Source organism: Podarcis tiliguerta, assembly GCF_965153285.1.
Source record: "Podarcis tiliguerta genome assembly, chromosome: 4".
Lineage (NCBI taxonomy): Eukaryota > Metazoa > Chordata > Lepidosauria > Squamata > Lacertidae > Podarcis > Podarcis tiliguerta.
This window is the reverse complement of record NC_139537.1, coordinates 24953994-24972304: the sequence shown is the minus strand read 5'-3', so window position 1 is coordinate 24972304 and position 18311 is coordinate 24953994. Positions and strand designations below refer to the sequence as shown.

At 44.5% G+C, this 18311-nt stretch overlaps 2 protein-coding genes across 5 annotated transcripts in view; one reads left to right on the top strand and one right to left on the bottom strand.

The window, feature by feature from the left end:
- Positions 1-4878: 4878 nt before the first annotated feature.
- On the bottom strand, positions 4879-12461 carry POLR1D (RNA polymerase I and III subunit D). Of its 2 annotated transcripts, XM_083437246.1 has the most exons (4): positions 12116-12283; positions 9988-10089; positions 7874-7948; positions 4879-6358 (listed from the first exon to the last, which is right to left on the bottom strand). In XM_083437246.1, exons 1-4 carry the CDS (start codon positions 12139-12141, stop codon positions 6073-6075), a joined length of 489 nt encoding a protein of 162 aa, XP_083293372.1. In that variant the 5' UTR covers positions 12142-12283; the 3' UTR covers positions 4879-6072. The 2 variants fall into 2 exon arrangements, with proteins under 2 accessions (XP_083293372.1, XP_083293373.1); XM_083437247.1 differs by lacking the exon at positions 9988-10089 and having other exon boundaries at positions 12116-12461.
- A 4043-nt stretch (positions 12462-16504) lies between these two features.
- Positions 16505-18311, top strand: part of LNX2 (ligand of numb-protein X 2) — a 70175-nt gene continuing 68368 nt past the window's right edge. Inside the window, exon 1 of one of the 3 annotated variants that reach the window (XM_083437127.1) lies at positions 16505-16903. The gene's annotated coding sequence lies outside the window, so the exon portion shown is untranslated. The remainder of the gene's footprint in view (positions 16904-18311) is intronic. The other 2 variants (XM_083437128.1, XM_083437129.1) reach the window with 2 other exon arrangements.

Below are 18311 nucleotides of genomic sequence, written 5' to 3'. Positions count from 1 at the left end.
CTTTTGGGGGGTGAAGTCAAACTATTGGAAGGATACAGCGGGAGATATGTGTTTTGTTGCAGTTAACTGGGGCAGTTAAAGGCACTCTGATGTGCAGATCTGGGGCAGATGAAAGTGTTGGGTTGTACTGCTGCAGATCATCATCTAACTGGGACCATTGCAAGGACCAATGCAATTTTTTAATGTAGCCCTTTACACATTAGAGATACCTGGCAGGGTCGGGGCAGGCAGACAAACACAGGTGACAGAAAAGCACAGCCATCCTTTTATCATATTGACAGGTGATCAAGCCGAGCCATCTTCCTTGTTAAAGGTAAAGGTAAAGGGACCCCTGACCATTAGGTCCAGTCGTGGCTGACTCTGGGGTTGAGGCGCTCATCTCGCTTTATTGGCCAAGGGAGCCGGTGTACAACTTCCGGGTCATGTGGCCAGCATGACGGAGCCGCTTCTGCCGAACCAGAGCAGTGCACGGAAACGCTGTTTACCTTCCCACTGGAGTGGTACCTATTTATCTACTTGCACTTTGACATGCTTTCAAACTGCTAGGTTGGCAGGAGCAGGGACCGAGCAACGGGAGCTCACCCTGTCGTGGGGATTCGAATCGCAGACCTTCTGATCGGCAAGCCCTAGGCCACAATTTTGACCTTAAGCAAAGCGCTAGAAAGTCTGTACCACCGTCCAGGAGTAACACTGGGCAAAGCTCAGCAAATGAAGTTTCCAGCCATCGCTATTGGTAGTGGCGGCAAGCACGGGGCCGAATAGCTGGTTTGAAAAATAGCTGTGCTTCTTTTCATATCTGCGAGGGTGGGGGGTTCTGGTAGCTTGCAATAGATATTAAAGAGTTAAAAAATGGCTTGCAGGGGGGAAATGGAATAATCTTCATTCCCCCCCCCACCCCAAACTCAGTTCTGTGTTTAAGCTTGATTGTATTGACACCTGCACTGTGAGGAGGAGAGTGGGATGGTCTTCCTTTGTCACTTATAATAGCTCATCATTATTGTCCTAACATGCTTTTAAAAAGAAAAGAACGGGGGTGGGGGTAGGGAAACCCACCAAACCCTAATCTTCCCCTTGGTGCCAGTGACGGTTACAATGGCGAGATAGTTTGCTTCCTTCCTCCCCCCCCCCCAACCCCCTTGCCTTCTTCTGTTATTCTCTCCCTTAACCTCCTATTGTCCGTGTAGTCAGAATACTCTGGCACAGGGCGGCTAGTTTGCGGGTGGGGGCACTTTCTTCTACTGTACTGCCCTGTCCTTGATTGCTTAAATCTTTCAGATTCAACTGTTCTGAAGATTTACATTTTTAATGGCTCATTTATGTAATCCCATAAATAAAAGCAGGAAAAGCATCCCGCACACAAATGAGCGAATTGGGGGGCCTGCGAGGAAGGGGCGGCGGGGGTGCAGGGGGTGGGTGGAAGCCGCTGGCGCAGGTCACCCGGGGTCTCAGCTGCGGAGGCCTTGATTGGTATCAACCCTCCATAGCCACTGTGGCAATGGACTTAAGACCACCCAGTCAGGCCCCAAACCGTGCATTACCAAGGAATCGGAGGAGGATGGTTCTATAGTTCAGGCTCTCCTATTTAGAGTTCTGCGGCGAAGTCTCATTTACCTTATTGCTTGGACAGCTGCATGTCTGCAAAAAAAAAAGAAAAAGGGGGAAAAAGTTGGCATGATTAGCTTGCCTTTCTGCTAGCAAGCAGCTGATGTTGTCAGGGTTTCGCTGACAGCTACCCGCCCCCCTTCCTTAAGCAATGTCTTCCTCGGACCGATATATTCCCTTTTAAAGAGTCTGTGAATTCAACCACCTGCCTGAAGATTCTATTTGACATCCCAGGCAGGAAATAAAAAGGAACTATATTTCTATGACCTCCATTCTACCGACACCTCCGCCCTGCTTTTTTCCTTTTAAAGACAAATCCCAGGAGAATAAATACATGAGATATATTTATAAGTTGGTGGGGGGTAGAGAGAAACCTGCAAATGGCAACTTGATGGAGATACTTTACCTTTAATAGCCTCTTCCATTTACAGTGCAGCTGTGTTTCTGCTTCATACAAAAGCCATTTAGTCCTGCGTGTTCACTTTTGTGAATTCGAACACTGCTTAGCTGGCATCTCCAAACACGCTGAAGTTGCTGAGGATAACAATGATCAGCGAGTTGCTGTGACTGATATGTGCTGGTGGAACTGTACTGAACCCATTTTGGAGTGCATCGATCGTGGATTAGACCAGCAACCACCTGGATATATAAGGGATAAGGTGGTCTCTCAAGTAACCTGGTTCTGAGCTGTATAGGACCTTATTATGTCAGTGCCAACATATTGAAATTGCCCAGGTAGCAGATTGGCAGTCAGTGCAAATCTCATCAGTAAGGTCTCACATGCTGGTGGTAGTTTGGCCCCATAAGCAGCTTAGCCACTGTTTTGCACTAACAGCAGCCTTCTGGTATGGTGCTTTATGTGTTATTGTACGCACTGTTGTATATTGTTTTATAAAATATATTGTATTGTATATATTGAGTACCACCATTTTATATTGTAGTATTTGGTGGGATACCAATTCATTAATTTCACATTCATTGCTCTGCTCACTTTTGCTCCACCTACCACTTACTGAGAAGGAAACATGGCCCTCGTGTTATTAAAGGTTTTCCTGCTCTGGCTTTAAAGGCTAGCTCTATTTGTTTGGGTGCTTGCCTGATCTCTCATGCTCATCTTATGTATTAGTAATTATACTTGTTTTGTGTATATACATATACTGCTTGCATACTCATTATTTTTAAAAAATAGTTATAACGAACACCATAGGGCTTCAGAATTTAGTCTTGTAAATGGGAAATGGCCTGCAAATAGCTGGTCCTGGAAATTCCTATCAGCTCAGGGAAAAACACAAAGCAACATGCTGAATCAAACACATTCTCCTATAGTACAGCTTGTGTTCGAAAGCAGGTAATCCACAAGCTTCAAAATTAGCTTGATAAAAGCAACTAGTTAAAATAGATTAAGCCGGCCTTAAACTACAGAGTAGTCTGTTATACTGGGATAGCAAGCAAACAACATATGCTAGTCATTGCCAGAGGCTCTCATTCCTAGGGTAACCTGTTAAATATTTTTGGAAAGCTTTGATTGACCCAGTGATCTGGCCCAGGACCCCCAAAAATGCATGGAGTTCTGTCACCTGCAAGCGGTTTCTCCCTATGCTTTAATGAGATATGGAACTGTACTAGCAGACAAAGACATACACAAAGCCTGCACAAACCTATATGGAGGGTTTTCTCATTTTAATACAAGGAACTCTGGATACAGGCACTCAGCGGTTTCCAGATACCAGTTGCTGCAGACCAGTTCCTGCTTGCCGGTTTCTCACAGGCATCAGGTTGGCCACTCTGAGAATAGGATGTTGGACTAGAGGGGCCATTGACCTGATCCAGTGGTATCTTATGTTCTTAACACTTAAAACAAATGCAGTGCTGATTCCTACCTTCATATTTCCAGATCATCTTCACCTTGTGAAAGAGGTTGTTTTTTCTTGCCTTTTCTTTTATATTTTCATTTTAACATTAGTGCTGAAAGATTTGCCCTCAATAGCCTATTGTCTCTCCAACATTATTAAAAATTATTCTCATTTTTTATGCCTCCCCTTTGAGATAAATCTGAGCTTTCCTTTTATAACATCTTCCCATACTCTCCGTTCAACATCCAAGGTCCTGCTTTGGGTCTCCTTGACCAAGATTCAGCAGGAGAAAAAAGGAACAGGATATTATTGGCTGTCAAGTGGATGCTGTGTAATAATGATATGCTGCTATGTGTCTTCCGGCACCTGCTGAAGACCAGGCTCTTTAAGAGAGAAGGCTGGACCAATAAACCATTCCTAATGCAGTCAATTACTGTAGTAGTAGTGTTGTTGTTTTAAAAACAACCACCTTATTTTCTATTTCTACTTGGTTAACACTTTTGAGTTCCCCTACTGCAAGGGTAGCCAACCTAGAATTGTAGAGTTGGAAGGGACCCCAAAGGTGATCTATAGTCCAACCTCCTGCAGTGTAACCTTCCAGTTGTTGTTGGACCACAACTCCCACCATTCCAGATGGTTGAGGCTGATGGGAGCTGTAATCCACATCTAAAATGCCACAGGTTAGCCTGCTCTAGTGGATGAAATGCAGGATAGAATGATTAAAAAATAAATACCCATGTCAGCATGCTGGCTTCCCTCTTCCCTCCCCATTCATTTTTCCGTCTGTGTTGCACCTTATTAGACCCTAACCAAGGGACTGCCTTGTTTTTAAATATCTGTACAGAGCTTTATTACTGATTATAATTTTAAGGTACTAGTAACAGGAATGATTTATTTCTGCCCATATAATATAAAAACATTGACTAACTCGGTTAACAAGATTGCTAGCTTGTTGTTTATTTGTTGCCATCATCAATTAATTAGGGCCTGTTTACAAGAGGATTAGACAAATTCATAGAAGGGAAGGCTATCGGAGACTCCCAGCCAGAATGGTTAGTACTGTTGCTGGGATTCACAGGTGGGAAGAATGTTGTGTTCTCTAGTCCTGTTTGGGGCTTCCCATCAGCATCTGGTCACTGTGAGAGCAGAATGCTAGACTAGAGGTGTCACTGGCCTGAGCCAGCAGGCTTGTTTTATGCTATTAAGTGCTTTTGAGTACATTAAGGACTAACACTGTACTAAAAAAAACTATTTTAAAGTTAACATTTCAAAGCTTAAGACCAAGAAACAAGTTCTAGGATGACCATTTGCAGTACGCTTAATAAACCGAATATGTGTTTTGTTTATCTTTGTCAACAGAATGTGTATTAATTCCCAAAGACTTATGAATCTGTTAACATATAAAGGAAATGTACACAATGCATTTTAGTAACACAGTTCAAGTTTAATGTTAACTCAGGAAAACTACCCAAGGTTGAAAACAGCTTAACCATACAAACAACTTTGCCTAAGGATTTAAATGTTAATGTTTCCATACAATAGAGAAATGACAAGGATCAATTATCTGCAGGTAAGGAAACACTGAGAACTTGACCAATACAACTGTAACTAGACAGCAGTCAGACTTTAGGTGGCAATTGTCTGTATTGTTTTGCAAAAGCATTCAGCAATTTGTGATGAAAAATGTATCCCTCAAGACTTTTCATTCCATTGCCATTCAAGAGATGCCCTAATGCAGTTGAATTCATTACTGATCCTTCACAAATCATCATTTACACCAAAGGATGCAAAACAATGAAAGCCAATTTCAGATCCAGCCCACAGCTGTGATTTCACAGGTTCCAAGTGTACACACAGGTCAAAAAAGGGTGCCAGTATTCACTTCAGCATTGGGAAATATTCTGTGCACACAAACAGATAACATGTCTGATGCCTTCTCCCCAAGTTTGAAGTGAATGAGGATCTATTGTTCATGCAGAGTTCCATGTGGGCACTGGAGTTCCCACATGGACACAAGGGTCACTCAGTCTGGGTAGTTTGTTTACCAATATACATTTAGCCTAACCTGCATTTACTTATCTGTAATACCCAGGTGCCACATCAGTCATTTTCAGGTTACAAGCACAGTAAACTTATTCAAATTCATCTATGTGCAGGTCAAGAAGCATATAACATTTTCTGTACCTGTAGTATCTTTTTATTTTGTTTTTTGCTTTTTCAAACTAAGATTTAGTAGCTTCCTTGAAGGAATTGGGAAGCAAAATAACTTCCCATGTACCGAATACACCTCCGTGTATATTTGTCTAAATAAATTGTTTCAAACGGTTTGTGCAAAGCACTAAACATGTTACAACTATACAAAGTAACAACTTTAATTGGTTGAAGACTGGAGGGCAGGGGGAGAAACAGAAGGAACACACTGACAACTTTAAAGAACACAAGAACTCCTCAAAGAAAGTTCATGAGAAGCGGGATTTGCTTGTCTCTAAAAAGCTGTTGCCAACATGGACATCTGTACTGAACAATGCCCTCTATTACAAAATAGTTAAACGCTCTCACCCACCCACCCAAACAGTTCAGTGTTTAATTTCATTCTTGGAATGGCACGGGTTCCTCCTCATTTGCTTGATCGCTGTTCATGCTTGTCCTTTGAGTGCTGGTTCCTGTTCCGGTGGTGCCTAGGAGGAGAAGAGCTTACCCTTCTTCTGGACCGAAAGCTAGGTTTGTATGGGTGGGATCTCTGTCTCTTTGGCTTGCTTTCCTCCCTGCTCTGGTTTGGTTCAGATTCCTTATCGTCTTCTTGATGGTTTTGTCCCTGCTCTTGCTCCTTCGGGGAGTGCAAGGTGTTCTTAATAGTATTAATCAGAAACCTTTTATTTGTGCTGGCAAGAGGGCACTTCATCCTGCATTAGAAAGCAACAACATAAATATCTCACACAAGAGACACAGATGCTGCGAATATCCAAATTAAGTAGCTCAACTATGCACGCTTTTGGCTTTCCTTGCATGCCACCTAGTGTAAACTTGGAGTACAGAAAGAAACAACCAAGATGTTTGCCTTTTAACACTGGCTTCAAAGCAACAGCCAGATTCTATACAGAGGAGATATATATTAAGATAACATGGTAATATTTTAGGACACAGACTTCACAGCCACACACCTGAGAAAAACATCACATGAGCTACAAATTGTATTCTATTGTCATCTTCCATAGCCCCAAAACAGTTTAAAATGCCAAAGAGTTGAGAGTATTGGCGGTGCCTTGTTGGCATTTGCCATTCCTCCTCTTTGGTAAATCGCTACATGAATACTCCTTTTGCTTGAGTGCTCTGGAGATGGTAGAAAGTCCACTCGTTTTTTTAAAAAAGTGTGCCAGTGGTAGCACATATTATTTGCATGCAAATAGCTTCAGGTTAATTTCCTGGCAACTCCAGCTAAAAAGCAGAGCTAGGAAGGACTTTTGCTTGAGACCTCAGAAAGTCACCACCCATCAAAGCAAGTTAATAAGAAAGTCATCATATACAGAAATGCAGTTCAAGAATGCTATGAACTTGGGACCTTGATTAAGAACAGGCTTTAAAGCAGTTTTAAGCAGCAGGGTTCATTGAAACAATTAGTTCAATATGGCAAAATTAAGAAACCCTGTGTATTCTACACTTCTAAGCATTTGCTAGATATTTAAGTCCAATTTATGCTGCTCATTAAAATACACTGTTGCTGTTAGGGATCTCTGACAACTTTTTTTTTAAAGTTTTGTGTGTTTTTTTAAAGAGTCAGCTCACCATGAACCTTTGGACATAGCCACCTTTCTCTTCCCCTGCCTCAAGGCCCGTTATTTATCTTAGAGAAAGGGAATGAGATGGAAGAGGTTCTGGAAGAGCCTGCTTCCACATTGGGTTTGGGATAATCCGTAGGGAGGAAACAAGCTCTGTTGGTTTCTTGAGGCATCTCAAAGGATAAGGAAAATGGTAAAAATAAAATGAAGCAACTAATGGAATGCTTGTGCACTGGGGTGTTCTACTACTTTCAACAGCACAGAAACATAGGAGTATTTTGCCAGGAAAGTGTAAAAATGTTTGCCTAGTATGATCCATGGTCACTAGCTATAACAGACTATGTTTGCTTTCAGAAAAATGAACGTTTGCTCTAACAGGAATTACGTGGACTTAATTCTCATTAATTTCAATGGAATTTCTTGCATGTGCAATTAACATAAAACAGCAAAAGATTATTATCCAATTCAGTTATGGAAGATTAACAGTGCTGTCTATGCATGTTCAATATAACGTATTTTCCACCATGTCCAGCGGGGCTCACTGTCTAATAAACATATTTACGATTGCAGACACAGTGTCCGTTTCCCCCTAAAAATTGTATTTAGAAAAACACCAACATTGGTTTAGCTTCAATAACTTACCAGCCCATGGCTCCCATAGTTTCTGCTCTGGTTTTCCCACGCTTGGCCTCTGTCAGAAGTTCTTCCACTGCCTTCCTAAACATTTAAGGAGATTAAAAATAATAACTAAATTTGATCAATTTTCCAGTATTGGCAGATATATTTTTGGCAGTTGTTGATGGAAAAAGAAAGCTAGTGCAAACTACTGACCCACTGCAAGCTCATTAAAGCTACTGTTCTAGAATCAAAACATACTGAAACTGTAAACTAAGCATTTAAAGGGTGTTTATCCTCATTCAATAAGCCAGTTCTCTCTTTAACAGCTTAAATTGCACGAGTTGCCATACAGACCTGCAAGATATAACCATTTCTTTTCAAACGGCAGTTTATCCGGAGGAAAGACCCAAACTGGGATGGAAAGATTCAGCACCAATGGGGGACTGAAGCAATCTCACTCCATTTATTTATTTATAACTATTTATTCCCTAAATGGGAATGTTTTAAAGAAAAGGAACATGCAAAAAGTGTTCAGTGCAACAAATAGACATAAGTAAATAATAGTCTATTCAGTTACATATCAAGACAGTTTAAAATGGTCAGTTCTGCCCCCCTGTTTATCAGTGTTTATGCAGTTATCAAGAGGAAATTTGATTAAATTGGTCTTTACCATTGCCACTTTAAATTGCTTTGATTTAAATCCCTCCATCCTGCTATCCTTCTTTGAAGGCTTCTACCTCTCAGCCCCAATTACTTTCTTCTTTCCCCCTTATCCGGCTTTAGGACTTCTTATGCCATTAGCTTCTGTACCTCCCCAGGAGTTCTTAAGCTCCCTACCTGTTCAAGAATCGCCTCTTGTTCCTAGGCCCTGCATGAGGCTTTTCCAAATCCCAACTGCCAAGATAACTGTCCAAGGTGATAAAGTGAGTGCGGTGCTGTGATTATTCCACAGGCACTTAACCAAAGTGAATAGGAAAAGACAAGAAATACAGGAGGATGCTACACTTAGAATGGGCCTGTCACTGCCCCATAGAATTCAGAATCACAACTTAGTATTTTGAGGCCATTAGGCAAGTAATATGAGAACCTCTGTTGGAACTGCTGGCTTGCCTACTAGCTTTGCTTCAAGATGTCCTGAAATGGATGCCAAATCCTTCAGGACTCCCATCTAGCGCATTATCTGTTTCCATGCAGGATCCACCTATTGGTCCCACCTGCTTCCTTTCAAGTCTTTCAAAAAGCAATTCCAGAGTGGTTAACAATAAAATATACATAAATGGCCAGCATAAATGGGGCTTCCCTTGAAGATGGTCTGAAAGCTGTGCCTGATGCAGAATGCCACTGCCTGGATGTTGTTGAGCAGTGAGATGGGATCATATTGCATCGATCCTGAAAGAACAGCACTAGCTGCCAGTGAGCTACTAGACCCAATTCAAGGCATTGGTACTAATGTACAAAGCACTCAATGGCTGAGGATCACCTTCCTACTACCAGCCAGCCCAAGTTTTAAGACTGACTGGGGAGGCTTTGCTGGTGCTACCTTTGAGTGCAGTCCACAGGGCTACCATATCATGCAGGGCCTCCTTGGCAGTAGCATCCTAGTGATGAACTCCCTATAGGAAGTCAGTTGCCCCCAACACTGGCATTGTTCAGGAATCAATTAAAAATTTATTTGTTGCTGCATGCCTTCAGAACCTAAGCGAAAATGGTGTTACCTCTTCATGATCTATCATGCTGTTAACTGTTAAACCCATTATATTTTGTTGATACTGGATGTGGTGTTAATTGTGATTTTAAGATTGTGTTTGATGCGGCTTTATTTTGGATGTTAGCCACCCTGCAAGAGCCAGTTTCAAGATAAATAAATAAATACCAACCTAAAACAAGGCAAATACATTGCATGCTTTTTAGGTTGTAATTGGACCTTAAAGGTAAAGGGACCACTGACCATTAGGTCCAGTCGTGGACGACTCTGGGGTTGTGGCGCTGCTCATCTCACTTTATTGGCTGAGGGAGCCGGCGTTCAGCTTCCGGGTCATGTGGCCAGCATGACTAAGCCGCTTCTGGCAAACCAGAGCAGCACACGGAATTGGACCTTACACTCCTGCAAAGACCTGGGTGAATAACCAAGGTTTTACCTGATGCCAGAGTTCCTGTACCTCAACAGTCGTGCATGGATGAGAGTCCACACTAACTGATCTAGAAACATCAATTTGCTCAAAGTAACAAAGCCTGCAATTCTAAGCACACCGAGATGTTGGAGTGAGAACCACTGAGCAGTTTACTCTTCTAAGTAAAGATGCATAAGACTGTACTGGAAAATACCTAAATATTTTATTATATTTAAATATATTGACAACAATATTATTATTATTATTATTATTATTATTATTATTATTACAACATTAATTATTCTATGTACTTTCACTACAACTACTACCAAATACTGCTATGCTAATGCTGTGATTCTTAACCCATTTACCAGGGGGTAAGGTCCATGGAACTCAATGGAATTTACTTTTCACTGCAGTGGTTTGGGCATTGTCAACTTCAGTACTGGACTACTGCAATTCACTCCACATGGGGCTTCCCCCGTGCTCCGTTTGAAAGCTGTAGTTAGTGTAAAAGGCAGCAGCACAATTGCTCACAGGAGTAAGAGTCTGTCATTGTATTACACTTGTGCTTAAAGCTGTACATTGGCTGCCAGTTTGCTGCTGGGCTGAGTTCAAGGTGTTATTATTAGTATACAAAGCCCTGAATGGCTTGGGACCAATGTACTTACCCCATACAGAGGTGGATTTAGGAGAGCCCAACTGGTTCAGTCGCATGGGGTGCGGAGCCTCAGGGATGCTGCAACTATGCTTTAGAATGGAGCATGAGATGTGGGGAGGGGGCACCAAATTTTGGTGTTGCACAGGGTGCTGCTGAAATTTGAGACCCAAGCTCCGCCACTGCCCCACACAGACTTGATCACTTTCATCTGCAGAACTTGCACTTCTAGAAGTCCAAGAAGTGAATGTTCTGCATTTGGCAGTACCTATAAAGTACTTTTGGGACGTGGGTGGTGCTGTGGGTTAAACCACAGACCCTAGGACTTGCCGATCAGAAGGTTGGCGGTTCAAATCCCCGCGACGGGGTGAGCTCCCGTTGCTCGGTCTTGTTGCTCGGTCCCTGCTCCTGCCAACCTAGTAGTTCGAAAGCACGTCAAAGTGCAAGTAGATAAATAGGTACCGCTACGGCGGGAAGGTAAACGGCATTTCCGTGCGCTGCTCTGCTTCGCCAGAAGTGATTTAGCCATGCTAGCCACATGAAGCTGTACGCTGGCTCCCTCGGCCAATAAAGCGAAATGAGCGCCGCAACCCCAGAGTCAGCCACGACTGGACCTAACGGTCGAGGGTCCCTTTACCCTTTACCTTTTTATAATGTACTTTGGAAAACTCTGCCTATTGATGTTAGGCAGGCAACACTTTTAGACACCCGCTGAAAACACTTCCGTTTTGGCAGTTTTATCCAGACATGGTTTGGTTACTTCTGTTTTTACAGATGTTCCGTTGCTTTTTTAACAGTTTTAAACATATTTTTATTTTTTATCGTATTTGCTATTATTATTATTATTACACATGCACTTGCCACCCATGAGCTCCTCCAGGAGGGTGAGATATAAACGAAATAAACGAACAAAATAATAAATATTAGGCGTGTACTCAAGTACTCGAGATGCATAGCGATAATTAATAAAAAAAGTCACTGCTGTGCGGAAGATTGAAGGGAGGGCAATAAAATGCGAGACACCGACATTCCAAAGTCTGTCTTGAAGCTTGCTCCGCCATAAATATAAATAAAGGGCCGCAAAAAGCTGCAGCTTTAGACACGCTGAACAACCTGGGAGTAAGCACCGTTGAATTCAGCAGGGCTTACTTCCAAGGAGACAACGTATACACGATTGCAAGGCCTGCCTGCGAGGGGGGAACCATGTTTATTACGTAATAAACGGTATTTTTAAAGTAGGCCTGCCGAGGTTCCCCCCCTCCCCCACCCTCACCGCTCGCTTCTCCCCGTTGGATTTAAGTCAAGGCGCTGGGTCCGCTTCTAGTCAGGCGCCCACCGACTCACGAAAGCAGCTTCTGCGCAGCGCAACGAGGGAGCCCTTTTTTCCGAGGCCTACCTTGGAGCCTCACCACTGCCCACCTCCGCCTATTCGAGGAGTAACCCTCCGCCTTCTCCGCCCCCCCCCCCCCGGCGCCTTTCCCCACCTGCCAGTCTCACCTCTCCAGCTCCGAATCCTCCGCCATGGCGGGCGGTGGGGTCGGTCGCTCGGTCGTCCGGCCTGGCTGCCTCTCAAGCGCCTCCGTCGCCCGTCATCTCTTCCTGCCCCAGCGGCGGAAACGGAGGCGAGCGCTCGCGACAAGTCCTAGCAGCCGCTCGCGATGCCCCCCGGGAAGGGGGAGGAGGCTCCTCTTCAAGGCGAAGCGGAAGCGCCGCCCTTCCCCTGCTACCCATTGCCTGCTTTCCCGGGCGGGAGGGGAGGAAAGGTTGGCCGTTCACACGTTACGGATCTCGCTCCATATGGCGGGCACCCGCGAAGGTTGCCTTGCATTGGTGTTCGCGCCCTAGGGTGCTGCTCGGGCCGCAGTCCTACGCACGCTCCATGATTCATCCCAGCCCAAAAAACAACAACCCAAAAGCTTTGCGCTTCTTTCTTTGATGGTGATGTTGGTTTATTGATTCACGGTGTATGTTCCCCTCCACACACACACACTCCCTGTATTGTTTCGGCATGATTAATCACCTTTGTAACACCACCCTGTCATCTGTATGGATAAAGGGTGGGTTATACTTAACTTTTAGTACATGATTTGCAGGTTGCAAGCATACACACTGAACTGAGAGAGTAAGGTGGTGTACACACCCTGTCTTTAAAGCACATCGCACACGCACACACCAATGATTGTGGAAACCCTCGTTTATACCCCATGGAGCTACAATTCCCGGCACCCATAATACACCACAGTTGCCAGGATTTTGGGGACAGCGGAGAGCTATTCAATGTATGGTGTCTTTGCAGCCTATGGCCCACTGAATTTGCTGGGAAATGACCGAAGCAGACAAGGCATAGGACTGCAGTGTGATAGTTCTGTGGCTGTAATGCAGGGTGGCGGCCTTTTTCAGCCCCAGCACCGCATTCCTTAATGAGGGCTGCATTCCCATTGTTGATGGAGCCAGATGCAACAGCAAGGCACAGCAATGGCTGCAGCTCCTAGGTTTGCATGGTAGGATACATTCCAGCCACGCAAAAGTTGAAGGTTTCTACTTATGCATACAACTATACAGTGGTACCTCAGGTTACAGACGCTTCAGGTGACAGACGCTTCAGGTTACAGACTCCGCTAACCCAGAAAATGTACCTTGGGTTAAGAACTTTGCTTCAGGATGAGAACAGAAATTGTGCAGCAGCGGGAGGCCCCATTAGCTAAAGTGGTACCTCAGGTTAAGAACAGGTTCAGACTCAGAATGGACCTCCAGAACGAATTAAGTTCTTAATCCGAGGTACCACTGTACTATGCACCTCTACAAACCCCCTTCAAAGCAAGTGAGAGGCATGATCCCAGCTTAAAAGACACATTCTAGACAGGTCAAAGTACTCAAGGAGTGTGGGGCCTGGAGAGAAACCATATTTGTTCCCTGAAAATGAGGCTCCCTGCCTCGCCTATAAAAACTTATGCTACAAGAAAGCTGTTCAGTGTTTTAAAGGCAGCGATGAGGAGCCTCCATATGTTACTGGAATCTAACTCCCAACAGCCCCAGCCAGCAAGGCAAATGAAGATGATGGGAGCACATTTTGGAGGACCAGAAATTCCACATTCTTGCTTGAAAGTGGCTCAGAACACTTGGGTTTATGTAATCCAAGAAGATATTCTTGGAAGAAAGTCCCTTTGACATCAATGTAGTCTGCTTCTTGGGTAAGCATGGATGAGAATGGGTTGTAACTGATTTTTTCTTGTAACTGAGTCACACCATGTAGTATATTTGTACATTTTGAGAGCCTAAAGAGAAAAACAAAACCCCACTACAAAACACATAAACAACATAATCCTGCACAGGTTTACTCAGAAGTAGCCCACATTATCTTCAGTGGGTAAATATGTTTTGGACTGCAGTCTAAAACAATTGGTACTATTTTTGTTGTTGCTGGCATCCATCTGTCTTGGGAAATGATGGAAGAGTGAACCTTTGGAAGTAAATTAAACCTGTTGGAGAGAATTTATTTAGTAACTCTGGTACTAAATAACACAGCTAATAAAGTTGCTTATTTGATTTGTAAACCGCACTTTAAATATATAGCTGATTAAGCTAATAAAAATGATATTTGGTTCATACAATAAATAGTAACCCATTAAAAATGCAAAACGTAAATGTAGAAGCCAGTAACCCCACATCAAATCAATGCAACAGTGACCACAGTAGAGATCTTAATTCCATCACAGTATACATAAACAACTAACTTGGTCCCAAAGCACTTATTTAAAAACCATGCCTGAAACTCAGTAATGAGGTAGCCAACCACACTTCTTGGGAGGGAGTTGCACAGATGAGGTGCCATAACTGACACAAGTGATCATCGAATGAGCAATGCTTGCTGTGAGGATAATGGGAAGAGTCTCTTCAGCAGATCTTAGAGCATGGGCTGGCAGTTAATTGGGACAAGTAACTAAGACCCAAGTAGCTCAGAACTATGTAAGTTAGCATTTGGACTAGTAGCACAAACTAGCACAGTTTGCCCAGAGCTGATGTAATATGCTTCCATTTAGAAGCACCACTTACCAATGGTAGCCATGTTCTGCACCAACTGAAGCTTCTAGACTGTCTTCATATGTAAACTCCCTGTTTACAATACAGCATTACAGCAATCTAAACATAAGGTTACCAGAACAGTGGTAACTGTGGCCAAGCTATGCCAGTCTGTGAACAGCCATAGCTAGAACTCTGCACTCATTGCCACTGAGGCTCTCTAGGCAGTTCAGAATCAAAGAGTGCCCCCAACTATGAACATGCTTTCTCAGATGAGAGTGTGATCCTATATAGAAGAGGCTTTCTCCTCAGATTCCGAACCTGACTATCACCCATTCACAGTACCATTTAGCTTCATTTTATTGGTCCTCGTCCAGCTTATTACTGCCTCCAGATACCAATCTTGCACCTACAGAGATTCACCTAATTTAGATGGTATGGAGAGATAGAGCAGGGTGTCCATGCAACACACGATACTTGAATAAGCTTTGGGGTGGACATGCTGCTAGGGAACCCACTTCAAAGTGTCCCAGTAGTAGGAAGCCATGATTTGTGTTCCATTGCTTTAAGAGTTGCCTCACTTAATCCATCTATTTTCAACAACAGTCATCCAGAGGCCTCTGAATGCTCACAAGCAGCATGATAAGGAAGACAACCACCATTCTCTAACACAACTCATTGCCACAAGATCTGGTGCTGGGTGCTGGCTTAGAGATAGTTTTTAAAAAGAAATAGATAATCCATTGAGGATATTTCTGTCAATTGTGATAAGACAGGATAACAAAATCCAGATGAGGAATGGCTGTTGTCTAAGTGGACTTCCTGAAGGCACCTGACTGGTGCTTACAAAAAACAGTATGCTGGCCTAGATGGATCTTTATTATATGACCCAGCAGGGCTCTTCGTATATTCTTACTATGGCCTTCCTCTACCTGTTTGTTCTCAGCAGTAAGCATCCGGGTGCAAAAATCCCAAGCATTTTTTGGGAACACTTCTGTACTGAATGAGAGTGTAGAAGCCCCCTCTTTATGCCTATGAACATTTTGCTGCAACAAGCAGGTACCACACGAAATGTAAAAATAAAGCAACTCTTGTGGCATCTTAAAGAGTAACACATTTATTATGTCACAAGCTTTTGCTCCATGAAACCTTATGCCAATGTGTCAGCCTTTACAGTGCCACAAGACCCTTGGTTTCCATAGCAAGAGATTAACATGGCCACCCCTCTAGAAACAAAATAAAGCACAAATGACACCTCTAAAAAACCTTACATTATGGAACCAACCTTTTGCATGAAGCTGGGTATCATGCCCTAATCTGTTCAGTTTGTCATCAGATTCTTGGCTGGTTTTGTTGAAACACCTATCAACGGCTCTGCACTTAGCTAGCCCGGTCAGGATGGCTTGCATAAGCCAACCCAATAATTTCTTGTCTGGCGCAGGTCTGCAGCTTGTATTTTCTTTTCACATCCCAAATATGATCTAAATGCTACCATTTATCAACTTCCACGCTTCCCTAACAGACTCTTGTTACCCCAGATCTATGATGACAACAGCTGTGGTTAAGGCATACCAAAACAGATACTATAAGGCAGCCTGCCCACTTGACAGTTTTCAGACTTAGTAAAATGCAACGTAATAGTCACATTTTAAAAACAACAACGACAACAGCAACCCTGCAAAGTATTATTTTATTAAAACCCTGTACACCGAAGGAGACCAGAGCAACGTGAATGGAAAACAGTACAAGGTGAGCAAGGAGGACTGAGCATCCCGCCTGCCCTTTCCACCCTCTTCCTCCTCCTCCTTCCTTCTTCCCTCGCTGCTCCGTTGGAATCAGGCGGCTGACAGGGACAACCCCAGCGAAAGCCAGGACTCCGCTGGCCTGCGCAGCCGGCTCCCGCCCCGGCCGCGCTCCCATAGGCGGTAGGCGCTTCCTCCCCCGGCTCAGGGGCGGCGCTGAATGGCTGAGACGCGCCGCCAGCCCCGGGGAGGAGGAGCGCGAGGAGCAGGAGGCGGAGGCCACGCGCAACCAAGAGAGACGCGCCTGCTAAGTCCTGCCTGGAGTTTGGCTGCTTCCAGGAGCTCCACCACCACGGCGGTGGCGGCGGCAGCAGCGGAGCCAGAAGGAGGAGCCAGAGGCACGGCCGCTTGCAGCAGCGGGGCCAGCAGCTGCCCCGCTCCCGGTGGCGGCTCCCCGCACACCCCGGTGCCCTACGGAGCGCGATGGGACGGTGCAACGAGACGGGAGCTCCTGCCCGCCGAGGTGAGTAACTTCCACGGGCAGCAACAGCCGCTGGCTGGAGGGACCAGCGCTGCCCCCTCCCCATGCAGCCCGACCTTCTTGCCAGGGATGGTCTCCTGGTCCACCGCACCGTTCCGGTGACAACGTGTTTGGGGCTCCTTTCAGACCAAATCCCACCTCCTCCCCCTCCTCTCCCGCCGCCGCCTTTCACCTCTCTCCGAGGCATTGCGGTTCCAGAGTGTTCCTTCCTTGTGAATGTTGATCTGGCAGAGCTCTAGCTCTCTGCAGTGGGTGCTGCCCTATGCCTCTACCCCGTGACCAGCTGCACTGTCCCCAGGGCGCCTCTCTGTGTCCTTACCTTTCCTGGGTTCAGCTTTGATATGCTTGCACCTCCGTTCATAGCCTTTTTTTTTTTTTTTTTGCCCGCAGGTCTTGTGACACCGACGCCTTCCCTCTCCCTCCTTCAGGCGTTTCTCTCCCAGTTTTTGTCTGCACGCTAACACAGTTTAGCAGGGTCCCCCAGGGCAGTGGAAAAAGAGATGCGGATGGTGGCTGCTTGTTATTAAAGGAGATGAAGTTCTCTCTTTTCCGCCCCTTATTAGATCCAGGGGTGGTTGGATTGGGAATCAGTCCCGATATACCTATAATGGAAGGCTGGGTGATCAGTTGTTTCTCCAAGTTATTTTTTCTATTTATTAATATTTGTTTTAGGTTGGAAGTGAGATTTAGCATTGCTTCTTAGGCTGAGAAAAGATGGTCATCTGTGGCATTTTGAGGGTCTTCCCCAGCTTCTTCATCCTGCTTAACACTGCTCAGTGACAAATCATCACATCACCTTTGATAAACCAACAGCCTTCTGAAGGGACAGTCCTCAAAAAGTTCGTGAGGTGGGTCTCTCCCTGAAGGCACTCTTGGTTGTTATGGCACAAATATGCCCCCGCCTCAGGAGGGTGCTCAGATGGAGAAGAGGGTGGGACTCCTACACCTTTAATAATGGTATAGAAGAAAGAAATTTCCCTCTTCTACCCAACTATTAAACATGCCTGAGTCCTGTCCTTGTTTTCCGTCTGGCCACCCTACTTCTGGACCAGCTTTGAGGTGTTGAAAGAGACAGATGCCCTGATGAGCTGTGCTCAGCTTGTAATTCTGATATGTGGTGCTCTGTTAACAGGACCTCCATGTTTTCCAAGTTAAGCACTGCCTTTTTGTTCCCATAATATCCCACAATTAAGGTGGATCTTGTATCCTCTTGCAGACATGTAAAGTTCTCCTTCTTGGGCTACTCTGCCAGTTTCCTGACGTGAACTGAGCCTCTAGCTGAACTCCTAGACTTTATTTTGATAATTGAATACAGTATCTACAAATCTCTCCCTTCCATGACTTGACAAAGCTCAGGGAACAGAATCTGAGAAGTCAGAGATCTATGATT